Below are 26,980 nucleotides of genomic sequence, written 5' to 3' on the forward strand. Positions count from 1 at the left end.
TCTCTCCTCTGTACTTAACAATACTTCAGTCCTAAGTATGGAATAAAAATTACCGTTACCTAAACTGTTTGCTTACTACCAGTCTTAAAATCTCCAGCAGCATCCTAGTTTTGTTGCTTTTAGTGCTTCCATTGTTTTCTTTTGCACTTGATACGATTGTTGTCCAGCTAGCTTGTCCCTTGTATCCGATGGTGAGATATGCGGTGGGCTAGCTCTGTAATGTTTCCATCCAGCAGTTCTTTTCACTTTCTTGAACCTTTTATGCTTTATTTCATCAAAACATTTTGAGTTCAGCTACTCTTTGTCCAGATGAGATTTTTTCCAGAGGTGATGCATGAAGCTGTTGCTGGTGGCCCTCGTGATGATTAGTTTCTTTGTTTCTCGTTAAGAAGTCCATAGTAGTGGCCAGGGGACTGAAATGGAGGGAGAAAATAAATAGTATATATAACTTTAAGGAGAGGATATGGTATACACCACTTTTAAACACTACTAAAAACACTTGAAAGCTTTTGTAATAATTCTTTTCCATAGCTGTCACAGGGAAGTTGCATGTTGTGAATGAGAAAGCAGGGCGATTCATGAGACTGCAAATGGGAGAGCTGGCTTAGAGTCAGAGGCTTTAATACCTGCCTGGGGGGTCAGCTGGTGAGCTGCTCTAGCTTATTCCCATTAATTTTCAGAAGAACTTTTGGAATGCCATCAGGGCTTCACCCTCCTGTGCTTGTGTATAGACCATTTCTACGGGTTTTTAATTCTTGCATCTAAATAAAACCCAAAGTCCTGGTCATGGACAGCCATTAATAATTGCTCAAAAGAACTTCTTGCAGAAGCGTTCTAGTTAAGCAGTTATGCTTGGCCTACAGCAAATTTGTCTAGCAATTTCAGTTAGAGAAAATATTTTTTATTTACTGTTTTTAAGATATTAGCAGTATTGCAGTGCTTTATAACCAGATTATACTGTCGGTACAGCACATTTCATTAGCTGAGAAGGGAGTTGTGACATCATCATGCAAAATGCTGCTGACCTTGCTCTGTGGAGTAGTTGCATCCAAGATACTGAAGTACTCGCACAAGCAAAACTAATGGGACGAGTTTCAGGAGTATGAAGTTTTTCTCCTAAATATGATGACTTAATAGCTCAAGGTAAAGTACTGCCTGCAGTACTAATAGGGTAGATCTTGGAGAAAAAAATATCTTCCATGTAATGAAAAAGTAATTTTAAATGAATGTATTTGAATGTGTACTTGAATGAGCTACTACTATTTGTGCATATCTTCTGTTGATGGTTTAGATACACAAATAGAAACTACTACGTTCTTATTAAAGATTTTTATTTCACCATTACAGGTGAAACCATGAACAAAGGAATTGCTACGAAATTTTATTTTTGTCTGTTTCCTGTTGCTTTCAGTACTTAGAACATAAGATTTTTATTCAGTCTGGGTTAGTCTTGGGTGAACTAAATGCAGGTCTACTGATGATGTAGTAACTAGCCTATACATTTGTGTTTAAAAAAATCTTGCTGCTGGAAAGCATCCTACTAGCTGTTCAAATTATTTATGCTTTAGGTTGACTTCGTAGCTTAACCATGTTTTTTCTTTTCTTCTACGGATTATGGTTTATAGTGATTATTTTGTTTGAGGTTGTCAGAGAGTTCATAACTCTGTCAGAATGCAGAAGAGCCACGTTTTTAACTATCGAACACTGTTCAGGTAAAGCCGACAGTATGAATGAGCACCCATATATACCTATGTCAGTAAGGGCAAACAAGCATTCCTGAGGCAAGATATGAAGAAAGAAAAATAAGAATATGATCAGGACTTTACACCCTCTGTTCTGTAATAGTAGTATTTCAAGATACAGTGTTTATGTATCATTCTATCATGGGTTTCCATTTCTTATGGTTTGTTTTGTTTCAGCCTCTTGGGGCCAGTGACTATTTGGAAATATCAGAGCATTTTGACACGGTCTTTGTTCGTGACATACCACTTCTTACAATGGCAAAAAGAACACAAGCTCGTCGTTTCATTACTCTTATTGATACCTTTTATGAGCATAAGGTGAGAATCAAGCATTTCCTATATGTGTAGGAATAATATTGGGAGCCCTAAAACCTGACTGTTGTAATTGGTTTGAAGTAAGGCTTTCTGTAGTGATGATTTGGAAAACATAAGCAGAATGAACTAGCACTGCAAAGAAACATCATTCCAGCTTCACAAAGAAGGTCCCATTGCAATAAAGGCAAATAAGCAGGTATTTCTTTTTTTTTATTTTTGTGAGTATTAAGCATGACCATAAATATAAGCCTGAGCTCATTTGCCTTTCTTGAATAGGGATGTTATTTCTTTCTTAACCCAGGAAAACCACAGAAGCCATGTCATGATTTTAATAATGAAAGATTGTGCTGCCAACTGTGCTGGAGTAAATTTACATTTTTAAAATTTTAATCTGTATGGGCAGTTGGTTGGGAATCGGTGCCTTCCTCAACAGGCTACTGAGGAATTAATAGTAATAGTTACATTATTAAGTTTAAAGGAAACAGTCACTGTAGGCTTTACATTAGGTTGCAGAACTGCTAATGGAATAGTAATGATAAATTCAGTGCTTCATGTGGATTTACAGAGGTTTCAATCATGGAAGCAAAATCAGCACTACTAAAACAAAGAGAAGTTCATGTTTAAGATGATTTTTTAAAAGTAATACAAGATATGAAACCCTATCTTATGTGTGATTATATATGCACACACTTAAATATTTATGCAATCAGGAAATATTGATTGAGACTTTTTTTCAAGAATGTCCTGGCAAGATGATCAGAAAGGCCCCAATTGAGCAAGGTATTGAACTAAGTAAGCCTATGAGTAGTCTCATTTAAGTCAGCCAGATTCTTTGTGCTTTATGATTTGGCAATGGACAGTTTCTAAGAGGATATGCTAATACTTATAAACTAATAATGTGTTAGAAATGGGGGGGTGTGATCTGCTTTATCTACGTGCTGTCATTAAGGATTGCAAGCAAACAGCCGCTTTCTATTACTTCCTCCATAGGAAAAACACAAGTGTTAAACTCCTGTCACAAGTAGTTGTTTGGAAAAACGACCTGAGAGAGCATATTTGTGGAGGCTTGTCCACAATGCAAACATTTTGCCTGCATGCTCTCAACAAGTGTCTCCTTCTGTAATAATATTTCAGTCTGTGTTTATTGCAGCCCCCCAGAGATACTCTATCTCACTGCACATTGTATCTCCTCCCGGCAGACATGAAACCAGCATCATTATTGTTATTAGCAAGTAATGTGTGCTTGAGTAGCATAGGTAAAAGCAAGAGTAGCCCCACTCAGCCTTCTGGGAAATTTGGTATTTAAACATTCTTTAGGTGGAAGTATGTGTGCAGTGCATTTACCTACGGAGAGGAATCTATGGGGGGAAAGAAAGCAGTGGTTACTAATACTTTATAGCCGTTATTTTAGAAAGTAAACTTGATTGTGAACGCATTGCCTGTATAGCAGATATTCTGAGTATTTAAGAGCAGTTATGCTGTTCTCTGAGTAAAAGTTACATGAGTTGTTATTGAGAAAAAGATCCTGTAAGGTTAATATTCCGAATGACTAAGTCAGGTAAATCTGTAACAGCAGAGCTAATAAGGGAAAGAGAAAATACCTGGAAAAAACCCAAGGTTGTAATTTGAAGTTTGCTTTTCACAAAACATGCATTTTATCCCATTTCTGTAAAGCCCAAGCAATGATACTGTTGCCTGTTTTCCTTCTCTCAGGTGCGTATTATTTGTTCTGCAGCGACTCCTCTCCAAAGCTTGTTCCTGGTAGAACATGACAATGGTGAGCTAGAGGACAACAGAGTGTTGATGGATGATTTGGACTTGAGCCAGGTACATGATATTAACATCGTCTCCCTTTTGTAACAAAATTGGTTTTGGTCTCATAATTACAGCGGCATTTTAGGAAGAGGAATCAAGTAAACATTTAACTAGTGATTTGCTGCTTTTTCTGCAGTGTATCTGTCGCTCTCGTGATTGCATGTTATGCTATTTATTCGTAGTCAAAGAAAATGTCACAATATATAGAACTATTTTGCGTAAGTTTTAGGGTCATTTTGATTGTTAATCGTTATATCCGTTCAACCATGTGTGAAAACACTGATTTACGTTTAGCTCCTACATTTAAAATACAGAAATAGAAGATGGTCTGTTCTAGCTCTTTCTAGACTGTATAGGACTGCCTCAGAAATCCTCCCAAACAGTACTATTTTGTATGTTGCTTATTCTGTTTTTCCTTTTCCCTATAACCTAGTTATTGTTAATGAATTTTTAAATTATTTGTCTAAATCAGTATACAATTAGTCAACAGAAAAGTGAAAATAGATGGTTAACATGTCATCATGTTGTTTTAAACCCAAATTACTGTTTTGCTATGTTCCTTCAGAGGATTACCTAGCTGAAATAGGTGTTTTTCTTTAATTTTTGGACGTTAATTTTATTTTTGTTGTGCCATGCTGCTGTCTTGCATTGTCAAAGCCTGTAAAGCACTCAGCCGTAGGAGTTAGATAGGATGCACTACAGTACAGCTATGTCTCTCACAGTTCTGTGGTACTGTTTTTGTGTATTAATACAGGATTGTGCCAAAGGACTCTCCATGTTTACAGGAGAAGAGGAAATCTTTGCCTTTCAGCGTACTGTCTCACGGCTTACAGAAATGCAAACTGAACAGTACTGGAAAGATGGGGACAGAAGCAAAAAAAAGTTATAAGTTGAATAAAATCACCAAGAAGTAAAACTACAGAATTGGAAAGCTTTTTAGCACAACTGAAATAATAATTGCACTTTATCATCTGGACCATGTTTTCTTTCATCAGTTGTTTTTTGTGCTTAAGACATGAGGACTCCGTTATTTTTCTGTACCACCAGTGTGCAGACATGTGAAATTTTGCCTTCATTTTCTTTTCTGTAAAATGTAACTTTGGTGTTCAGGAAGTTTAATGGGATTAGAATTTTTCTGGAGAATTGGTCTAGAGACAAAGTTAATGGGCCGTGCAGGGTTCACGGTAGATTTATAATGTCACATGAAGAGGGCACTTTGTGGTTCATGGGCTATTTCTGTCATGTACAATGCAGTTTGCACAAAAGAAAAATCAAAGGCTTTCTTTATAGAACTCCTGATATTGTGTAGGTCCCTGCTAGAATCCTGGAACTCCTCTGTAGTGTATTCTGGGGTTTTTTTCCTATTTTCTGTGTGTAGCCATCTGCTGACTTTCAGGCTCTAAGAGTTTCTTGTAATCAGACTGTTGCTCAGTCTGGTTCATTGAAAACTAACGGTTTGAACCAAGAGAGAAGCCTGAGGAGGAGCTTGAAGGTACTACTTGAAACTGCACAGGATTAAGATCTAAGTAATCATGCATGGGAAAAGAAACTATGATAAGACAGGGTATACTGTAACATATAAGTGCAAGTTAATACTCTTCCTAAATTTTGCGGTTCTTGCAAGCCTGGATATGCTCCCTCTACGCCAGTGACATATCTCTACCCTGAATTTTCTCAGGCTTCATCTATACCAAACCTTCCATTGCTGCTAGCACACCTGCTCTGATCTGGGCAGAGTAGTACACAGTACTGCTGAGGCAATTCACCATGCTACAGTAGGAACGTGTTTTATGGAAAAGATGGGATATTAACTGATTCCCCAAAACACATCACCCATCCTCGTCTTTGTAGTTGGAAACTGTCTTTTAGTTAAAAACACAATTGCGTCATTCTTGGTTTTAATCTAACTGAAACAAAACATGGTATTGCACATATTGGCTTATACTGTATTTTTATAAAAAGTCATTTTTAAGAGCATATTTAGAAACCCTGAATAAGGAAAAATGTTATGCAGATGGACTGAAAAAACTGCCCTAATTTCTTAGGAAGGAGATACCTAACACACTGTCCCCAAATTTGAGGGGTTTTCTTGGATTTTGCAATATGACCTTTTTCTTGTACTGTATCTGTTCTCAAAAATACTCTTCTCTGCCTTTGTTGAGCCTGATTAAGTTGTTTCAATTGTAACCCTCGTCACCATTACCGAAAACTTTTAAAAGGGACTTTTGGGGGGCGGGGAGGACTGGAGAGGTCCTGTGCACTTGCATGTGTTATGGCAATACAGATGTTTTGGAGCCGTGTGCTCAAGTCTGGTTTTTTGTTCTGATCACTTCTGTTTGCCCTGGAAGTTACTTATACTGGCTATACCTGTTCTTCAGAGAATTTTTAAAGCCTGTATTTATAGTTTACAACTCATGCGACTATGTTGTTATTCCCACAAGGGTGACTACCATGGAGAATTTTAATGCATATTTATGAAAAACCCAATCAGAATACATTGCTTATACTTAAGAGTATCTGAATATGTATATTTTCAGAGATTTTTTGTAAGGTTTCTTAACAGAGGGACTATTGAGATTCATGCATGTGTGTCTATAGACACACATATGTATACTTAATTTATACATAGTATAAATATAGATAAAACTAATATATATAATTACAGTGTGTGTGGTTCTATATTTGTACATGGCAGTCCGTACTCATCAGCCTGGGCCTGTGCTGATAACTCTCCTGAAGCTTCAGCCTTGACTCTTTTTCTAGTAGCATTCAAATGCCTCCTGCCTTGTCTGAACCAGAATGTATTGTGGGGAAAATGGGAGGTGGTGGTAGGTACCCTAAAGCATCTTGCATCTGGATATTTATTTGCATTATTTTAAAAGCTGTTTATATGTTTAGCTTGTATGTCCTCCTCCATCATGTGGTACAGGGGAAATGCATAATCTTGCAGAACACAAGGGGGGACGTTTGGGACGTGTGAGAGAGGAGGTTCTGGCAGGTTCTGCATTCCCACGGAGACTGTCTCAGGCCAGGGAAGTGAAGTGTTTCTCCATGGTCTGTGTGGGTCATGACCGACCTCATTTAACCGGGGGCTCCCTGGGGCTCCCTGGAGCCCCCTGGGCAGATGTGCTCGTGCTCCAACTGGTGCAGCTTTGCCGATTGGTATTTGAGGCTCTTCTGCAATCTGAGCACCCCTCCCAAACTCAGATGCCCCAGGTTTTTGGAAGCTCCTAAATGCAGTGGGACTTGGGTATCATTGAAAGCCTCCTGGGGCGTAGGTGAGCTCTGTCAAACCACAGGAAGGAAGTTCCCAAAAGCTTCCAGAGCCAGCGCTGCTTCCAGGGCATATTCCTAATTAAAACCACAGTGCAGTCTTTCCTTGGCCAGCAAGGAAGCCATCTGTTAGGAGTCATTGGTAGGTGCCAGCAGTCATCAAGGAACAAAAATGGGGAATACTCCAGAAGGGTTTTGGGGCTGAAAGAGGCTGTAAACAAGAAAAGCTACGTAAATCACTGTGCAGTATTTGTGGTTGCACTGCAGAGTGTGGATTGCCACTTTCAGGTCAGGACCACAAGGAGAGACTGATGGGACCAATTTGTCAGCCAGGCTAGATGCCAGGGCAGAGGTCCCCACAGTAACCACAGAAGAAGCATATTTATGTCTGTCCACTTCCCTGAAGAAAGTGAGGCCCTATAAGCTTACTTTACGATGCTGCTAATAATGCTGTAGCATGCATAAAGTCTCTTTCCAATAGCAAATTTGGGGAGGGCTTCTTCTGAGGCCAGGCAAAGTCCAGGCAACTGGTGCTGGCCAGAATCTGTCACTGGGGCACAATGGACAACACTGGGTATGTCCTGCCCCAGGGCGCTGGGTCACCTATGCTCCCAGCACTCCTGTCCCCTGCTGCCTGGCCTGCTCCTCGCTGCTCTTGGGCAGCAGCAATCTGTGACTTTTTATTCCCACTTTATGATGTTTTAGTTGCCAAAACGTAAACAGTGAGATGCCTGTGAATAAATTATGCACACTCCTTAATGGCCTTAAAATTGCTGGATTTATGCTGGATGCTTCTATCCCAAGTTCAAGTATTGGCTTTTTAGGTTTTCTTAACTTGCAAATTCATTTCATTTTGGATCTGCAACATATGTTTATTTCCCTTTTAGTCATTCAGCAAACATTATTGCTGAGTTATTTTTAAAGGTCTTTTTGAGTAACCTTATTGATGTGGTATGATATTTTGATGTCACAGGAAGTAAAATCCTTGTGATTATAGACCATGTGAAATGTTATGTTGGTTTAGAAAGGCCACGTCCTGGCTGAGGATCTCTCAGCTAACTTATTTCAAATACTTGATTGATGAAGGAATGTTCCCAATGCCTGAAAATTTAAATTACAGCTTCTGTGAGCATAGTTACTCTACCCCTGTAGACATTTTATCTTTAAAGCTGTATTTTCATTTTGCATTCTTGTTCAGTAGCTCTTACTTATCTTTTTTTATAAATAATGCAGTTCTGACTTTCAAAGTTACTGGTTTTCAGTATTTACCTTTGCACAGATCGAGGGAACAGTTGCAGTATTTTGGGTGTAACGAGACAGCCGCCTTCCACAGGTCTTTGGAGGGATTGAAGATGCACTTCTTGCTGTTGTCGCTTTTTGATCTAAAAAGGAAAACCATTAATGGCTTCTTTTGAGTAAAGGTGATCATAATGACACTATAACTGGATAGATGTCACCTATTTTGCAGCAATCTAAACATGAAGAAACCTGACCAGGTTTCAAACAGCGCTCAGCACCGTCACCAGCCATCTAACAGGGAGGAAGACTAGTCTCTCCATCAAGGCCTGTCTAAGAGGATAAAGATCCAGGAGTTTTCTTTCTGCAGTTACCTGGATCTGAATAATCCCAGTGCCTCAGTTTCCCTGCTGCTAAAGTGGGAATGATGGTACTTTCTTATTTGCTAACACTGGAGTGCTGCCAGGCCTCACTCATTAATATTCTAAGGTGCTTGCTGAGGCTCTGGGATGAAAATACTTCAGTAAAGTATGTAAATAGTGCAAAAAATAATTTAGCTACTCAAAGGGGATTAGTTTCCTTGTTTGGGTTACAGAATTAATGCCATCAACTAAACACCACATGCCTCTTTGTTGTGATGTTTTTTTTCAATAATAATGCATCTATTTTAAAGAAAAAAAGTCTGAGGTTTGTGATTAAAACCCTAACCAATTCATGTAGTTTTTCTTCTACTTGTAATGACAGATTTCCTGTATGATTCATTACAACCTTAGCTCCTGTACTTGGGAGCTACAGTGGCTTTGTAAATTCTGTTGGTATTTTTGTTGTATACTGAGAATTTTTTTTTTAAATATGTCATTTTGAATCTAATATATAACAAACTGAACACTGTTAAATCCTTCTGTTATTTGAGGAGAATTTATGTTGTAATAAAGAATAATTAATAAATCCAGATTTTATAAACATTTCACTTATTATTCACGCTATTTTAAGGTTTGTGTTCTGAATAGATAGGCCTTGTGTTAATGACTTAGTGAGATTTTTTTTTTTTTTTTGTCTCTGTCTCCAGGGAGCAACCCTGGACTGGCAGCACTGCCAGTTTCTGGGCACTTGCTTGCCTGGATGAGCCGTAGCACTGCAGGCCATTGCCCTACGCGTGGCTCAGCTTTTGGTAGGTGTATCCAGGGCTTGTCAGAAAGGTCCTCCTCCAGAGGCAGTTTAGACTTGTCCTCCTCGGTTACCGCCACCAGCAGCCCTAGTTCTTGGTTTTGGAACCTTTTTTCCACCTCTCTGACTCTTTTCTCCAGCAACTTGATGGTGGGGTGCTTCAGCTGAGTGCAAACCACAATTAAAGTGCTCTTTCTTTCTGTTAATTTGGGATTCTTACTGCTCAAGACCTGCTTTCACTGTCATCTGTTAGTTCTGTGGTTAGTTGTTACAGGTTTTACGCAGCTTGGAAAATGCCCCCTGGGAAGCAGTTAGTTAACATTTCGGCAGGTAGAGAAGTCCCCGCACTGCTGGGTCGGGAGGATCTGAGGGTCACTGCAGCACCCCGGTGCAGGTGCCCTCCTGCAGCACCTATTAGTGTCATGAATGGGAGAGCAAGGCTGCAGAATGGCACTTCTATGGACACTAGTGGCAGATAGTCAGACAGCTCTTCCTGACAGATGGCCAACAGTGTTTCACAGTTTGGGCTTGAGAAACCAGCACTTCAAAAATTTTTAGGAGGGGTTTAATTTGGGGACAATTTCTATTTTCTTCTCCAGGCATTTTCCTCCCTCTCATACCTTTTACTGGAAACCCTCAATCTCCCCATTTCTTCCAAAGAGAGGGATCGTCATATTGAATATCAGGCTGTGACCAGCTTGCTCCAGTATCTTCCTTGCAGCAGCGCAGTATCCAGCGTTTGAGAAGAGCATCCAGAAAACTTCCTAATATCCCATTAGAGGTTCACACAGGTTTGTGAAGCAGCAGGCTGCATCCTTGCCAAAAGGTGCATGCCTTGTTAATCATGTAAACATTGGGTCCTTCTCCAGACTGATTAAAGATCCTTTTTTTTTTTTTTGGTCTCAAACATCCTGCAGTGGTCAGCTGTCAGGGTCTAATTAGAAATTTTGTTCCAAAAAAAAGTCCCTTCGCATGCTTTGCTCACTCTTGCAAGATACTTCAGGAACAGATGCAGCCAATCTGCCTTTGCAGTTCTGATTGTCCAATGGATGTTTCTCTCGTATCCCCCTGCTCCGTTTCTTCTCAGAGATGTGCAATCCCTAGCGTGTCCATCCCTTGTCAGAGAAGAGTGCTGCTCGTCTTGGGATACTTCATCTTTCTTCTGTTGTTCTGCGACCTCATTTCTGAGGTAGGAGCGCAGGTCTGCGGAGGCTCAGCTTCCCTGAGGCCCCTGGACTTGGAGTTTCCTGCTGCTCTGGCACACATGAAATATGGGGTGTGGGGTCTGGGGGTGCATCCATGCCCCTGCGGAATGGGAGATGTTTCTGACCCTTGGGTTAGGGCACTGCCTGCGTTTGCCTTTCTGTCTGCCGAGAAGGAGGACTTGCAGTGGCAGTCCCTTGCATGAGAGTAGAGGGAGGATGGAGCAGATGGAGGATGCAGGCCACTTGCACCCTCTCCAGCCTTCTGCATTCTCCACATATTTGTAAAACAACTTTTGTTTTAAATTGAATTGAATTCTAAGAGCGCCATTAAAATACAGAAATGCTTCTCACTGACCTATTACTCTGCATTCATGTTGGTAAAATTTTGGATGAGTTTCTATAGTCCTCCCGCCAGTTCTTTGTCAGGGTGAAGGGTTTAGTTGGCTCTGTTAATCCACTCTCTAGCTGAAATTGTTCATTTAAATCGTTATAAAAATCCACTCTTTTCCAATGTGAATCCTATATTCCCAGATTGAAGTACTGCTGCCAGTGCAAAGACTTCAAATTCTTTGAGTGCAATCACACTGTGTCAGTCCAAAGCCAAATTGCAAACACTTATCCACAATTCCCCTTACTCAGCTTTAAGCTAATTTTTCCAGCAGGCAACAATAGCCATAAAAGTATAGGGAAAGATTATTAGAAGAGTTTGAGAAATGGTTGATCAATTCTTTCACAAGCTGGGGTGTAATGCTACCACATCCTCTTCTTGCAAGAAGCAAAACCTTTCGTTCGGTTACTTAATATATTTTTAGCATGCAGTTTTTCAGTGTCACAGTAATTAAGAGCGATCACAGCTGCTGAAAGATGAAGCATGGAACAAAAGATCAAGTGATTGTTTAAGCTGAAGTTAACTGAACCAGGAAAAGTAAGCTCAATGACTTGAAGAAAAAGCTTTCTTTGTATCCTCCAGTCTTTTACAATTAGTAAAGCTAAACACACTTGTGTAATTTTTTCTGCCTACAGTGATGGATAATGTTCAGGTCACAACGTGACATGTTGGGCAGCGAGGTTTTTTCCTGCAGGCTTGTTAAGAGCACGGCTCACATCAGGTCTTCCCTGTAGCTGAGGTACGGCGTGTCCAGCAACGCTTCCCTGTTAGTCAAGATTCAAACACTCTGCAAACAGCTAACAAAGTTAGTTGGGCTGGGGGGAACGAAGTCTGTTGAAAACACAGGCAGAGGACCAGTCTCCTCCAGTTGTGGTTGATATCTCCCGAAAAGTAACATTTCAGAGGCCAATGGAGAGAGGAGCAATTACTGTCCAGCAAAATTACAATCTGAATGGGCTGCCATTTTCAGTGCTTTGCTAGGACGGCTGTGATTGCTATAGAAACTTCTGAGAGTGAGACAGAGAGGTTTTCCAGCACTGGAAATTGCGAATGGAGAAGGTTAGACTGGGTGCAAAGCCCATTCAGTCAGGCAGCTGCCAGTTGAGCTTCTTTGCCAAGTAGATTGTAGGAAATGCTGATTAAAATGTCCACTGAACGCACCAGGCAAATTAAATTTCAGTCACAGCCGCCTGGCCAGTTTCGGTGGGAAGATGGCTTCGGTGTGTGGTGCACCTGGGCTTGCTGTCCCCTGGCACTTGCCCCCTGCTCACAGGTACGGCAGGGATGCTGCAGCAAGGATGCTGCAGCTGCAGCAGTCTAAAGACACAGCTGAGATTACGTTTGTGGGGCAAGATGGTAGCGGCTGGTCTAATAAAGGATGTCTAGGGGGAAAAAGAAAACAAACCAGACATCCTTCTGGGGGGGAGCAGTGTCCCTCCCCACCCCAGCTTTGCCATCTCTCCCAGGGGAGAAGCTCAGCAGATGAGGACTGCTGCCACATTCACCTCCCTCTGACTGGTGTGGCTGGCACCCCTATTTTGTCCCCCATGCCCCACTCCCTGTGTTGATACAAAACAGGACTGCTCTCTTTGAACACATTGCCTGCCAGCCCCTTCCCCTCCAAACAGCCTGTGATGGACAGATGATGATCTCCCTTTGGGGCGGAACAGCTTGCGGTACGGCCGAAAGCCCACTGCAAACTGGGAGAGAGGGCTAAGCCTGCGAGAGGTCTCGGTGCTCAGGGCTTCCCCCTCATCACCTCTCCAGTAGCTTGGACAAGCCCCTGAAGTCCCCCCTGCAGCCATCAGTCCCTGGCTCTGGTTGCACACCCAGGTGCATCTGCAACTCCAGTAATGTCTCTCCTTAAGAGGCTGCTCTTCCCTCCTTTCCACACCCCACTCCCCAGTCCTTTCATCTATACTGGGGGAGGGTTTAATATCTTTCTGTGGTCATCACCGGCCTTGGAAAAACAGCTTGTCACCCTTCTGGCAGCAGGCTGGCAGCAGTTATTCCAGCACCTCACTCCCCACCGATCCCCTGAAGGACCATCAGTATTGTTAGGCTTTATTGCCATCATTGTTTCATTTCCTCCGCTCTCCTGTCTCTCCTTGGCCTCCTTTGATTTAACCCAGACAGTCAGCCAGAGGAGTCTCAGGCAGGTAAGCTCAGACACGTGTAGTGCTCTGACACAGTAACACGGCCATTTCCTGTCTCCTCCACAAGTTGCGTGCAGCCGGTGTGCCAGCTCGGGCAGCAAAGACTTCAGTGCTGCGCCCCTTTACAACAGCTCTGCTTAGGACAGGTGCTTTTCCAGTCGTGCTTGGCTTTGAGACAAAACAATAAAACCTCTTCGTGAATAAATGGGATTTCCTACCTACCTATATGGCAGTTTCCTAATATACTGGGTCTTCACAGGCTGCGCTTGGAAAAAAATGTTTGCATTTAAGTACAAAAAATTGTATGGCCTGTATTAATAAAAGTAATGAGATTTGCCTTGCAGCGTAAGGGTGAACAATGTAACAAGTCACGGCTTATCAAATCCATGAAATTGTTGCTGTGTGGAATTTTTTTTTTTTTTCAGAAAAAAAAAATTGTGCACTTTTGGTAGTAAATATAATTGGTATTTTGGTCTGATTGCAATGCTGTTCATTTACAATGTCTCAATACACAGTTCTTTAAAAGTCAGCCTCACTTCATCCTCTGCTTTCAGAGCACCTGAAGACAGTGCTCAAGCATCAAGACACCTGCTCAAGCCAATGTCTGTCATTGTCTACTTAGGCTTTTTATATGCATTGGGTATTTGTTTTACTAATGGCTAACACCAAACTGTTACAGTAGTATGTATGTATGTATGTATGTATGTATGTATGTATGTATGTATGTGTGTGTGTGTGTATGTACTCAAGGGCCTATGAATGGGTTTCGCAGTCCTTGTGGCCTGTAACTGCTCCCATAGCCATGAGTTACAGCTTGGTTAATGGATGCCAATCTGTCAATTCTTGAACAATTTAGGAAATTAGTTATTGACATAATGAAGAAATTATCCAAGTGTATCAGCAACCCATGCTTGAGGACACCTCTGTCTGCTAAGGTTGACCCTAATAATTAACAGCCTTACCCAGTGCCCCAGAGGTGTTTTATAAGGCACAAGGCTGAAGGTTAAATAGCTTCTGTGCATCAGACGTGCTCATTACACCCGTATGTCTATAATGGCTTTCCTGAAGCCACACCAGCTTGTTAATTGATTGTTCTCATTTTACGGTCTTTCCAGGGGTCCCCTGTACCATTACAAAGCTGTGTCCTTGTCCTTGCCAGATTGCCTTTTCCTGTTCAGCCTGAGAACTAGTGTCCCCTCGCTGAACAGGGACCCGCCTGCCATCCCTTTGCTTGCCCTTGGTCAGCTATACGGTGCTGCTCAGGCACCCTCCGTTCCTCTTCCCCCAGCCCCACTCCTCCACCTCAGCTCTTCCTTCTGTGAAACTCAAAGGCTTGGTAGCCAGCCGCTTTCTGTTTAACCATCCGCCACCATAGTTTAGCATCCAGGCAGTCCTGCGGTTCTCTGTTTGGGCCAGGGTTTATTTAACTTAAAGCTTTCCAAAATGAGAAGGCAATGATGAATCAAAGGCTAAGTGTCGTAAGTGACTTGGTGTGGAAGAGGACCAAGGTTTGCAAGGAGAGCATGACCAACTGGTAAACCACCTGCTTCTCTGATCAACTGCTACAGCTGGACAGAAAACAGAAAAACTTTCTGGGCTGAGAACACCTTTGCCAGCTCATTTGGAACTGAAGCTGTTGAGCTGTTAATGCCACACACTCCTGCCTACGTCCCAACTGAGAAATGAGCTGCGAAAGCCTCAGCCCTTGTCTTGAAATCCTCCAATGTACTTGGGTACCTGGCTAGAGTGAAAGGTAGGTCCCTACAAAGGAGGAGCTGGGCTTTAGCACCTCCTGTCTTTTAAACAGGAAGATGATTGAATTCACATGTCTTGTGTATAACAGGGTAAGCAGAGGCTACAAGTAGGGGGAAGTGGGTTTCAGCAGAGCTTCCCACTTCTTGGCTTAAAAGCAGACACAAGCTCCCTTCTTCCCGTTGCCTTCACGCCACAGCTCTCCCACAGTCATGCAAGGGAGATGCATAAACCCTGTTGTGCTATAGCTCTTGGGAAGATTGTACCATCTCACTTGGGCTGAGATGCTCCTGATGAAGGGAGAGGCTAGACATGCACTCAGGATTTGTGGCTCACTCTCCTCTAACTTTGGTGCATTTACCATCAGCGGCAACAAAGTTCAATGCTGTATTTTAAGTGACTTGAGGCACCACTGTTCCATAATCTAGGCAAAACAGAGAACCTGGGCTAAGACAGGATAAGCAATAAATAAGCATGAAAGGCTGACTGAGAAGAGAAAGCTAGTCTCTAATCCTGTTTTGTAGGAACACCTTTGTACTTGGGCACATCATACCATCATCTAGCTCCACCGTGCGTTGGGATCGCTCCTCTTGCCACAGGGGAGAGAATTTGGTTTTTTCCTCACCCTTTCCCATGCCACCATGCAAGCCCTAGCAATGCTCTCTCTTCAGCGGGGTGTTTCAATAGTACCAAGCAGGCAATTTCATGTAAATCACGCTCATCACTTGTGCGGTTCGATAGCACTTGCAATTGGAATGCATTCCCTGTTCTCCTTCACGCGTCTTCTCCAGAGCATGCATACGCTGCTCTCTCCAATGGTTAAAAAAATCAGCGAGCTGGGGCTATAAAATTCTAGATTGGCAAAGATGTATCGGGGCACCTCTCCTTAGGATAATGGAAGAAGACATCTGGACAGTCCATGACCCCCACAAAGCTTGCAACTACTGGGGCTCTGAAAACATGTCCACTTGCTCTGCAGTCAGTCATTTCCCCGATGATAAAATGGACTGCGTGCCCCAGGCCTTCTCCCACTCTTATTTTTAAAATTCCTTTCAAATTTTAAGACTGCTCTGGAAAACTCACGGGGAAAAAAACCAAAAAAATACGCTGCATGAGCACATCGCGTTATGCTCCGAGCTGTGAAGAAGGAACGGAGGTGGCCTGCAAGGAAGGCGAAGCCCACAAGATGGCAGGACGGCACCATGGCAGGCCGGGCCCCGGCCCTGCCGCCTGCCGCTGGCCAGGTAGCGCAGGTCCCTGCGACAGGCCCTAGCTTCTTCTACAAAGGTAATTCTGAGAAGAAAGGGATAACATAGGCCCACTTTCCCCTTGCCGTCAGGCTGAGAACAAAGTAAAATAAATATACCGTACTAGCTAGGGTAGAGATTCTTTTCAGAAAGTGCTGGGGGAAAAAAAAAAAGGAGACTCCAAATACCTGCGCTCCTGGCGTGAGGGGAAACCTTCGGTGCCTCCGCAGTGCCCTTTGGGAGCAGCTCTGGGCTGGAGGCAGAAGCCATGCGTGTGGTGGCAGCAGGCACTTCGGGGACACCCCGAATCCCGTGTCAGGCAGGATCACAAAAAAGGGGGGCAGAGGGATCGCGTGGGGCTCCGGGAGGCTGTTGTAGGGCAGGGCAGGTGGGCAGTGGAGCCGCCGGCAGGACTGGGATGACTTGACCCTCACCAGGATACAGAAGATTTTTATGTTTTAATACACAACCAGTCTTATTATTTGGTTTTGGGAAGGGAGGGCTTCCTTGGAAGTGGGGCTGCCTTATATTCAGGCAAATATGGTATTTCACATCGCTTGATCCTATTCCAGCCTTCCCCCCACAGCCAGATTCTGCCTTGCCATGGCTCCAGCAAAATCCTCCCAGCCGCACCACCACGCAGGCAGGACCCCTCGGTGCGGGGTACGAGGCGTGCGTGCTCCCGAGTGCAGCAACAGGCAGGCCCCCGAAAGCATTTGGAAAGCCCAGGGCTCCTGCACGGCTACCTCGTGACTTCTCAGGCAGGCATATCACTGCCTGGATGGCTGTCTCCAGCCTACCCATATTAGCACGTGTTGGCACCACTTTGGCTTGGTGCTGGGAGGCCTTCTCCACCCTGGGGCGCAGAAGCTCTTTGGAGGAGTCATCGCTGCTCCTGCATGTGGGGACTTTTTGGCAAGTGGAACTGGTGAGTAGCGCCACCCATGCCTGGAATTTTATTTAATTCTGGGGTGCACATTGCACGTACAAGTGGCCTTATGAGAAAGGGAGAATCACCCAACTTCAGGTGCAGCTGTGAATTACCTAACTTGCGATGACAAGCTGCTCTCTGTATCTCAGTGAAGAAATCTTAGTGCCATGTGTCTTCTCCTTCATCTGCTGGGATCCTGACATTGCTCTCAAAAAATGACAACACCTGGAACAGATTTGGAATTGATACAGCCTCATTTCTTCCCCAATAGTACAAGCCAGTGCCCTTGCAGCTGGGAGGAGCCTGGCTTTTGAACAAGCCTGAAACCTCGATGCTCTGAGATCCAGAGCACTTGTAGGATTTGGCTTACAGTGAAAAGAAAACCTCAAAGAAAACCCCATGACTATGCCTCTATAAAGAGATGGCCCTTGCTTGGGCTTGCTGGAGTAAGAGCTTCAGGAAGCTCCCCAGTCCTGTTCTGCCACCCCTTCATCACCACAGTCTCTCCGCTCCCCCTCCTGCCATGTGGTTCAGCTTGCAGCAATCCTCTCCATTGCCAGGATCCTGAGGAGAACATGAGGCTGTACCCTCTCCAAAACATGGGCAAAGAAGCAAGGAAGATACCAAAGGAGATGGGTCAACCTCTGGTTAACATTTCATGTTTAGGGTTTTTTTTTTTATTTTTTATTTTTTTAAATGTGAGCAGCTCTTGACTGCATGGGCTTCCCCATGTAACTTCCCCTTCCAGGCTCATATCCTCTGCTGGCTGGTGCAAGCTGCTCCTTGTGCAGTCAGGTTCTGTTCTTTTGAGGCACCTGACTCTCCCCATACAGAGTGCAAGCACCCCACACGGCATTCAATGAGCCAGGCATTTGAATGCTCAGTGTTGTGGCATATTTAAGTATGTTCTAGGCTGTATCTCTTAATCCTCAAGCCCTAAAAAATGCTAAATTCAAGTGGAAAACACAGATGAACTTGCTATGCATTGGTCCCTTTGTGGTTTGCCTAGAGGCAGAAATGATGTTGAGACTTTTTCAAGTCAAATTATTGTACCAACATGTCAAAGGGAGGCACGTAAGAAAAGACTTCTACTGGAAAACTTCACTCCTGTAGAGAACCTGCTGGAACAGAAGCCTGGTAATATGTAGAAAAGCTGCCCCAGTGTTTCAAGAAACAAGAAAGATGATCAGTCCAGGTAGACTGAAGAAGAAACAAGGAAAAAAAATATTAGCTCCAATGAAGCATGCCAGGGCATAACCCTCGCTGCAGATCTCTTCTCATAAGGGTCCAAGCCCATGAAAGAACCTGCAATCAATGGATGCTGAAGTCTACTGAAGGAGCAAGCAGGCCATTAATATAACAAGCCAACGAACTTTGATGGAGCTAACTTTTGTGGAAGATTAGCTGGATTGCCAGGGTAACCAAATCACAAAAGGACACAGGACACAATCAACACACAGGAGGGTACAAGACATTTGCTGAGAAGCTCTATGTGCATGACAAAATCAAATGAAACTGGATGTCCTAGAAAACAGTTTTCACTTTCATCATGTCTCTTGGCTGTATTCCACGACATCGCAGAAACGTTTCTACAAGAATTGATTACTTCTCACATTCTGGGCCCTGGAGAGCTTCCCATGCTGCTCAGAATAGGCAGGTCTTTTTGAGTATGGGCTCAGAGGTGAGATCTAAGCCAGCTGGGCAAAGCCAGCATCCTTCAGTTACATATTACTATGTGTATGACTGAATCCTGCGATCAACAAGCTGAAAGGAAAGAGAGTAAAAGGACTAGCCACTTATTTTACTGACATGTAGCAGTAGGATGTGCATATAAAAGCAGATAAACTGGAGGGCAACAGTAAGCTAACCTGAGCCAGAGAGCAAAGGTAGATCTTTTCCTGACACTGAGAATAACCTTCATCTGGCTAGTGACTAAGCAAATGGATTCAAGCTACAGAGTGAGGTCAAAAGCAACATATCCCCAGAGTTTTGAAGAAGTTTTGGACTCATGGGTTCAGTTCAGCCTAAAACATGGGTCCTTCAGATCCAAAACTGAATGTTCCCCAAAGGCTGGGAATAGTCTGGATGAGCTCCTGCCTGGGTCTGTTTTCAGCTGTAGTCTTTGCAAATAATACCAGCCATTGCAGGACTTCACCTGGTGCCCCAACTAAGCCATTTCCATCTCTCCAGCCACAGCCTTATGCTTCTTACACCCTCTGTACCTTCCTGGGCTGGAGCTTTTTGCTCATGCAGATACTTCTACTGCTTTCCAGAGGCATGTGGGCCTCTGGAAAACTGCATGGAAGACTGCTTGCTTTTCATAAAAAAAAAAAAGATTTAAAAACATTTCTTATTCTTAAAAAGTGTCCCCCCCAAAAAAAAATAAGCTCAGGACTCTCACTTACTATTTGGAGATCTCAGTTCAAACCCCTGCTCTACCTCTACCTTCCCATGTTCCAGAGAGTCCACGCACCAGGTTAATGGCCAGGTTAATGGCTTGTGGGTATTGATGACAACTGGATAACAACTGGTGGACAACTCCACCCCTTCATTTGACTTGTTTCAGCTCTGACTGTACAAAATTACCCTCTGGAGCAAGGAGAAGCCAGCAGACTTGACTTAGGGCTTGAGAGAATAAAATTCTTGCATCATCCCAAGCAGACAAGGAGGAAGTGGGAAAGCACTGGGACCCTGGAAAAAGCAACAGGGAATGAGAAATTCTTCATTTCCACCACCAACTGATTTTCCAGGAGAGAAGTCTTGTTTTTAAAATGAGATTAGAGCACTTTTCTTGATACAGATTGCAGGTATTTTGCAAAGATACCTTAATGCGTTCCTGTCAGTACAGCATCTACAAATGTATACTTCTGGGTGAAAGGCACTTTATCAAAAAGTTCCTGACAAGCTGTTATCTACACAGCACATCACTGATGTACCCATCCCATCTGAAATCTGTGAAAGAAAGAGAGGGTTCATTTTGCCAAATTATGAGGAACAAATGGTCTCAGAACGAGTAAGAAGAAGCCTCTAACAGCTACTGCACCAGAGATTATCAATGCAGCACAGTGCACTGAGCCCGGTGGCAAAGGAAATACAGGGAAACGGGTACTAAGGAAACTAGGAGGCATGGGGAACAGGCAAATCCAAAGCTCAAGATGAAATAACAACAAACAAAAAGGAAACTACTTATCTGAGCTATCACGTGAGCTGCTGAGCATCACGGATTTTTACTCAAGCTCTCCTCAGATGAAAGAGACTGACACCAATCCGCACAGAAGGCTTGTGGACTGGAGAAAGATCAGTCTTGCAATGGGTGTGGAGAATACACTAGTAAAGCCCCGAGCAGGTGAAAGATACAGTCCTTGCAGAAACAGAGGGCACATTAGTGTGCCAGCCACAGGGCTGTCATTTTGATTCTTCCCTTCTGCTTTCTGCTCAGCGCTTCTTTTCTCCGTCTCTCAGAGGTTAAGGACAGATGGGAACCATTAGATCTTTGCGGCTCCTTTGGGAACTGTTAGTCAGACCTCTTGTATATCACAGCCCTTCAAACCTCACCTGCTTACCTTGCCCAAGACTTGAGTACAGTGTCACTCACGCTTTTAACTGTGGTTAGAGCACATCCATCAGAAACATGCCCGTCTTGGCTTGGATACATCTGGAAAACATGCCAACCGCCCTGACAGCTGTTACAGTGATTAATCACCTTCATTCCAGTAAATTTGTGCCCAGTTTTCATATGAATTTATCTGGTTTCAACTTGCTGCTACACATTCCCATAATTTACTAGATTAAAGAGCCTTTCAGTACCTGATATTTTTCTCCCAAGGAAGTTCCTTCACCATCATAATCAATTCCCTGCTCAGTCTTTTTTGATAAGCTAGAGAGAGCGCTTCACGTATCCCATCACAAAGCATTTTCTTCAGGCTCTGAATCATTTTGTGTGTCTCTAATGTTCCACCACCCATTTTTCAACATCAGTTTAAAACACGCAAGCCATCCCAGTTCCAGTCTCACAAATACAGTACGTGCTCATATCCAGTTGCTGTCCCTTAGGACTCTTAAAAAAAAAAAATCTATTCAGAGTCTTAGGCAGATGCAAGCCGGCTTCCTTCTGGCTGGCATTTGGAGCAACTGAAAAACAGCTGTCAGTCACCTTCACTGGTGCTGCCATCTCAGCAGGTAAAGAGAAAGCATGACAAGGCTGTCTCCCTGCTTGTTCACTATGACGTGATTCAACACTGGAAAGCAAGGCTGCCCCTGCGCAGGGTACCGCTCTGAGCACAGATCGTCCCAGGCACACCCAGACCACGTCCATTGGGATGAACTACTTCAACTGGCACAGAGCAGCCATGTCCAGGCTGTTAAACTCTCTTACCCATCAAAGTGGAGTGGCTGCAGCCAGACTTTTTACATCCATGCCTGGGAATTGTTTGTGAAAGTGCTAGCAGCCTGGGCCAACACTGTGCCAGGGACCCAGCTGAGCTCCAGTACCTGGCAGTGCTCCCCACCACCACCCCCTTTACCACAAGAGATAAATACTGTCTTAACACAGAACCAGCCTCCAAAGAGGGAGAAGGATTAAGCGACTCCTTCACTTTTTCCTTCCAAACCCTCTTTCCTGACAGATCAGCAGGGCTTCAGATCAGAAAGGCAGCAACAGGCTGGGGCATCCTTTTCCTGCCCTGTGGTGGTCCAAGGGCTCACACTGACACTGGAGAGGCAAGATTTCCATCACAGCAGAGCCTCCCGCAGACGCATCAGGCCTCTCAGTGCAGCCTTGTGCATCTCAGCAAGAGAAAGGACACAGGAAGAAAAGGCAAGAAATAAGGAATAAAAGGCAGTAAAGGCACTTTTGCATAAGCTCAGAAAGTAGGGCTTGTGTCTGAGGTCTTGCATCACTGTGCAGCTGGGACCAGGCTGGCAACCTCATGTGGGCTGATGCTTTTAGCCTCGGGAATCCCTGAGCTGCCTGTCCTGCATCAAACCGCCCAGCACTGGCACCCTGAAGCTTTCTCATGGCAGGACTGTCCTGCTGTCACTTGTCAGACTTGAAACAGCAGTCACCCAGGTATCCAACACCAACAAAGCTGGTGGCACTTCACACTCATTATAGGTAGATGAGGCATCCAGGCTGAGCCTATATACCACTTTTTCTACCATTCCAGGGTTCTCAGATCAGGAGGTTGAGGGAAAAGTGATTTGGGGAAAAGATACCCCCTCCTCCATCTCAACAGAAGGGAACAAAAATACTTGATGGCTAATATTTTATTAGATTTTGACTAGAACAATAGGAATTTCTCTTTATCCACAGAATTTTCCCCTTTCTTATATTCTGTCAGTGGCAGAAAATGCTGAATCACAAAACTGGTGCTTATATAAAAAAAAAAGTATTTCATATGCAGAAGAAACAAATCTTACATCATTTCATGCTTCCTGCTCTGCTCTCTGGTGCCACGTTCCTCATTTTCAGGCTGTTTTAAAGGTCAGCTTCACAGAACAAATCCTGACCTCAGACATGGGAAATATGCTGCCTCATCACTCCAGGATCTTTTCTCACATGATTAGTCCCAACATTCCTGCAAGTAGAGCAGTACCCATCACCACTAGTGCAGCCAAAAAAAAAAAAAAAAGGCAAAAGCAAGATATTTTTTTCTTTCCATTCCCCAAGTTAATATTCACCACCATCACAGCCTCATTTCATAGGCTGGGGGCTACTTCAACAGTGTAATGCTATTGCCATCTATGGGCAAGTAATAGTCTTACCAGTCATACTTACCAGTTAAAGTCTGAATATATACCTAAACTGACAACTACTCTCAGGGAAGTTTTAAAGGACTTTAAAGAGGATTTTATTTAAGACTTTCCAATGGCTAAGATACAGGATCTGGATAAAAGTTATTCACAGACAGCAATTACTTCTCATGGTATTTGTCTTAATCCTAATTATGTATTCATTGAACTGGCTTCATTTTGCCTGAAGAATTTTATTTTGATGCTATAATTTGAGCAGGCGGGAGAGGTCACATTAAGGTGTCGATCCAGAAGAAGGATGCATACTCTATATATTTTAAACAAAAGATCTGAATTTATTTGAAATGACTACTATTGATTATCAAATGTTTAAAGAATGATGGAAGGCACAACAGTGATGAACAAGCTTCAGTGCTACAGGAAAGCTGAAGATTAATTTACTTGCTTAATAACTCTTCTAAAACTGTAAGATTTCAACCTTAATAAAAGAACCAGTCAATTAATCTACTAGTTATAAATGACAAATATATACTGACAAAATAGTTTTATTTAAGTATAAAAGTTACTGCAAACTCTTTTTAGCTTGCTTATGCCTCTAAGAAATAATCTGGCTCTTTTTCAGTAACCTATGAAATTTTTTTTGTCAGTATCTGTAAGAAATACAAAGCAAAACGTGAAGTTCCCACTCACTGGGAGACTCTACAGATGACATTTAAAAGAAAGCACAACACCACAGCACGATGAAAAATAGGTTTTCTGTTAAATTATAACTAGCCAGACGGTTATACTGCTCTCAGGTTCATGATAAAGGCATGAAGATTGCCTTTCATACCTGCAGAGCTCATGACCAGGTGGCATGGACCATGCATGGTTAACTTTGTCAGCCTTGGCCTCTTCTTGGTCCCTGCTGAACCAATGAAAGGAAAACGCCCAGGCCCTGAGAGCAAAGATTGCCCCACGGCTTGTCAACTCAGAAAAAAAAAAAAGCAGCTAAGGCATCAGACCCATCTCAGTCCCTTGCCAGAGGAAGGGCACTGTAAGACCAAACCTCGTAGAAGTTGTACGAGACGAACCGAAGCACAAAGTCCTCTTCTAACGAAGTCAGAACAAAAATGTTTGGATAGGATTCTGGAAGAAAGAGCCAGAGGTGTTTGTGAATAAGCACAAGAATAGGCACTTCCAGTGACCACAGAACTATAAACAAAAGCACTTTTGTGCACTCCCGGATTATTTGCTCTTATTTTCTCTTACAGTCACATGCTTATGTGGACCTGTACTGTTTGAAAACATGATTCATTAAGACGCCTTAAATTGCAACCAAGTATTGTACTATTAATACTGACTTTGTTTTAACTTTCCTGTTACTCAGTATAATTTGTTTCATAACTGTATCTTTTACGTGACCAAGTCCCCACTGAATCCTTTAGAAGTTTTTGTTGATACGTGCACTATATTTCCAAAGCATTTCAGATTGATGGGCTTCCCCCCTACCCTGGCATTGTTTCATTGGTTCAGGGACATCCCCTTCTTCTCAGCAGACTGAAATATCCAGTAATCTGAAACAAATTTGGTGACCGTATAGCATTAAATCATGCTTTGTGGTGCTTTATTCCTGCTCCAAAAGACTTCATGCATTAGCAGGTACATAAAATTGCACCAGAGACTGAATACATATTGAAAAGTAATAAGTGATTCCATATGGTCTTAATTTTTCAAAGCAGTGCACCACTGTTTTAAAGCAGTAGTGTTTAATTTTCCAATTAGGAAGATTTTTAAATAGCCGTTCTAACCCACAGATATGGGAACACTCTCACTTCAGATATTCTCCCCAGCTGAGAGATTTGGGTGCACCAACAATTTTCACAGTCAAATGGTGTCCTTGGTTAGCTAGCTAGCAAGGGTACAATTAGCCAAGGCAGTTAATTTCTTCCTTTTATTCAAAAAAGCTTGTGTCATCATTACTGTGAAGACACAGGTCACAAAGCCTCTGTGAGCAAACTGAATAGCATACGTTCCTCTTTAAGCTTCACATACTTGAACATCTGTCAGACCTCAGCTACAGTTCCTCCCCAGTTTTCCCTGTTTACTTCCAAGGAAAAAATCCATTTTGGCAAAACAAGGCTTATAATACCCCTACCTAGACATATTTTAAGTTTAACAAACATGCCTGTTATGAAGAGTAGCTACTACATTTAGAAACAGCAGGCTCTTCAGCAGATTAGTTCTCAGTGTGTATTCAATTATGTATGCTCGCTTAAATGGTACCCCCAAAAAATAATTAAAAAAATAAAGTCAGGTCTCACTCTCGCTGTCAGTGGCTCTCCACAGGTAAACCAGCAGCAAACAACTTAAGATGCACACGTTCACCACAGCAGTTTACTAGACTGAAGGAAATCATTTAGCAGGGCAGGCGAGGGTGCGTACGAATGGAAGAATTCAACTTTTCAGATTCCAGGAGGAGTTTGCAGGGCAGTTAGCTATAATTGCATGCCCCAAGCATGTTTAAGTGACATTCACATGAGCTGCAAGGAATGTAAGGCCTTTAATACCAGAAGCAGGACCGGGGCAGAACTGAGGCATTAAAGTTCAGAACTGCCCTCCCAAAAGCTCTTGCTCAACTGATGCCTAATCCTGGAGGCTCTGGAGTCCTATTTTTAGGCTGTCAGCATCCCAAGATACAGGACATTCTGCTTCTCACATACCCAGAACCACCCCACGTTGGGCAGCTCCATGCCCCTCTTCTCCCTGAGCCCAGTGCTGGAATTTGGAGCTCAGACACGTCTCCGTGCAAGACGAGACCCACGGCCCTGGCTGCACAGCCTGCTCAGAGCACATCCAACGCATACCAGCGGGCTTCAGCTCCTTACAGCATGGTGCTGTGATTGCTCTTCCAAGACGGGACAGCAGGTAGGAGGTGCCCGTCGCTATCCCATCGCTCGCTGCAGCGTGTCTCAGGCACTCAGGATATGTGACTCCCTTCCCATTCCTCTGACTTGATGCAGCTCCTGAGTCAGCAGCCACCCAGTTCCTCCAGGGTGGGAGAGAGAGAGAACCAGCTGCAAATGCTTATCACTGACTTCCCCACCATGTGCTGAGCCGCTGACTGCTTTTGCTTACCACTTCACCAGCTCCTTTGAACCCTTTCTCAACTGCCTGGGGGGACTTCCTTCCCCCTGTGTGCCTTACAGTGCCCCCCACGCCAGGAGACCCAAGGTCAACATCTCCCCACTTCTGCCCGATGGGGTTCAGATGCCTCCCTCTGACCTTACTGAAGAGTATCTTACCCGGGAGGTAGGCTAGCCTAACACGCACTCCATTTTCAACCAGCCTGTTGAACTCGTACGGCTGCCTGGGGGAGAGGGTGGGGATTCAGGATTCATGGGAGCAATCGAGGAGAGGCTATGACCTAGCAATAACAACATTGCCATGGGGAAGGGAGGGGAACAGCCTTGGATTTCAGTCCCCTTTTCCAAGTCTGCTCTATGTACTTTACATCGAACATTTGTCAGAGGACAAAACATAAAGTTCAGGGAAAAAAACCATGAGCCACATCTCCAGCTCCTACCAGGTGCTCTCATCACTGGAGGTACAGAATAACAAAGGGAGCGAGATGCTTGGACTTCTTCCTCCAGGGACCACATACAGGAGAAAATAATTAATTCTTTGAAGGAACTGAAGTAGGCTGTATGTAGGCACCTGCTCTCAAAAGGAGAGGCCAGGCTGTGAGTCTCAGCAAAGGGAAATCCTTTCCTGCAACCCTCATTCTCTTCACCTGATCCCTGGTTAAAGCCTCTGCTATACAAGTGTGCCTTATGTTTGCAGGTAGAAGGAAGCAGGACTGTGAAAGGTGGTTATTTTAGAGCTGTGGTGTGTAGGCACCACTACAACGAAGCAAGGATCAAGGCTACATCTCTCTGCACAGCACCACGTAGACAGGACAGCCACCTCAAGGACATTTTTTGTCCCATGAAGACAACCAACGATGCCGCAGCTTCAGAGGTG

The 26,980-nt window shown here is 43.5% G+C and overlaps 1 protein-coding gene and 1 long non-coding RNA gene across 3 annotated transcripts in view; one reads left to right on the forward strand and one right to left on the reverse strand.

The window, feature by feature from the left end:
- Window positions 1-9,346, forward strand: part of AFG1L (AFG1 like ATPase) — an 80,455-nt gene extending 71,109 nt beyond the window's left edge. Inside the window, exons 11-13 of one of the 2 annotated variants that reach the window (XM_072855619.1) lie at window positions 1,920-2,060; window positions 3,771-3,884; window positions 4,627-9,346. In XM_072855619.1, the coding sequence (XP_072711720.1) occupies window positions 1,920-2,060; window positions 3,771-3,884; window positions 4,627-4,761 (390 nt within the window). In that variant the 3' untranslated portion in view covers window positions 4,762-9,346. The remainder of the gene's footprint in view (window positions 1-1,919; window positions 2,061-3,770; window positions 3,885-4,626) is intronic. The other variant, XM_072855620.1, reaches the window with a different exon arrangement.
- LOC140649022 (uncharacterized) lies at window positions 119-24,108 on the reverse strand. Its single transcript, XR_012041444.1, has 5 exons — window positions 24,027-24,108; window positions 23,811-23,915; window positions 22,646-22,803; window positions 8,415-8,527; window positions 119-413 (listed from the first exon to the last, which is right to left on the reverse strand). It is a non-coding gene; the product is annotated as an uncharacterized lncRNA (long non-coding RNA).
- Between the last annotated feature and the right edge of the window lie 2,872 nt (window positions 24,109-26,980).

This window comes from Ciconia boyciana, chromosome 3 (genome assembly GCF_034638445.1).
Source record: "Ciconia boyciana chromosome 3, ASM3463844v1, whole genome shotgun sequence".
In the NCBI taxonomy this organism is placed as follows: Eukaryota; Metazoa; Chordata; class Aves; order Ciconiiformes; family Ciconiidae; genus Ciconia; species Ciconia boyciana.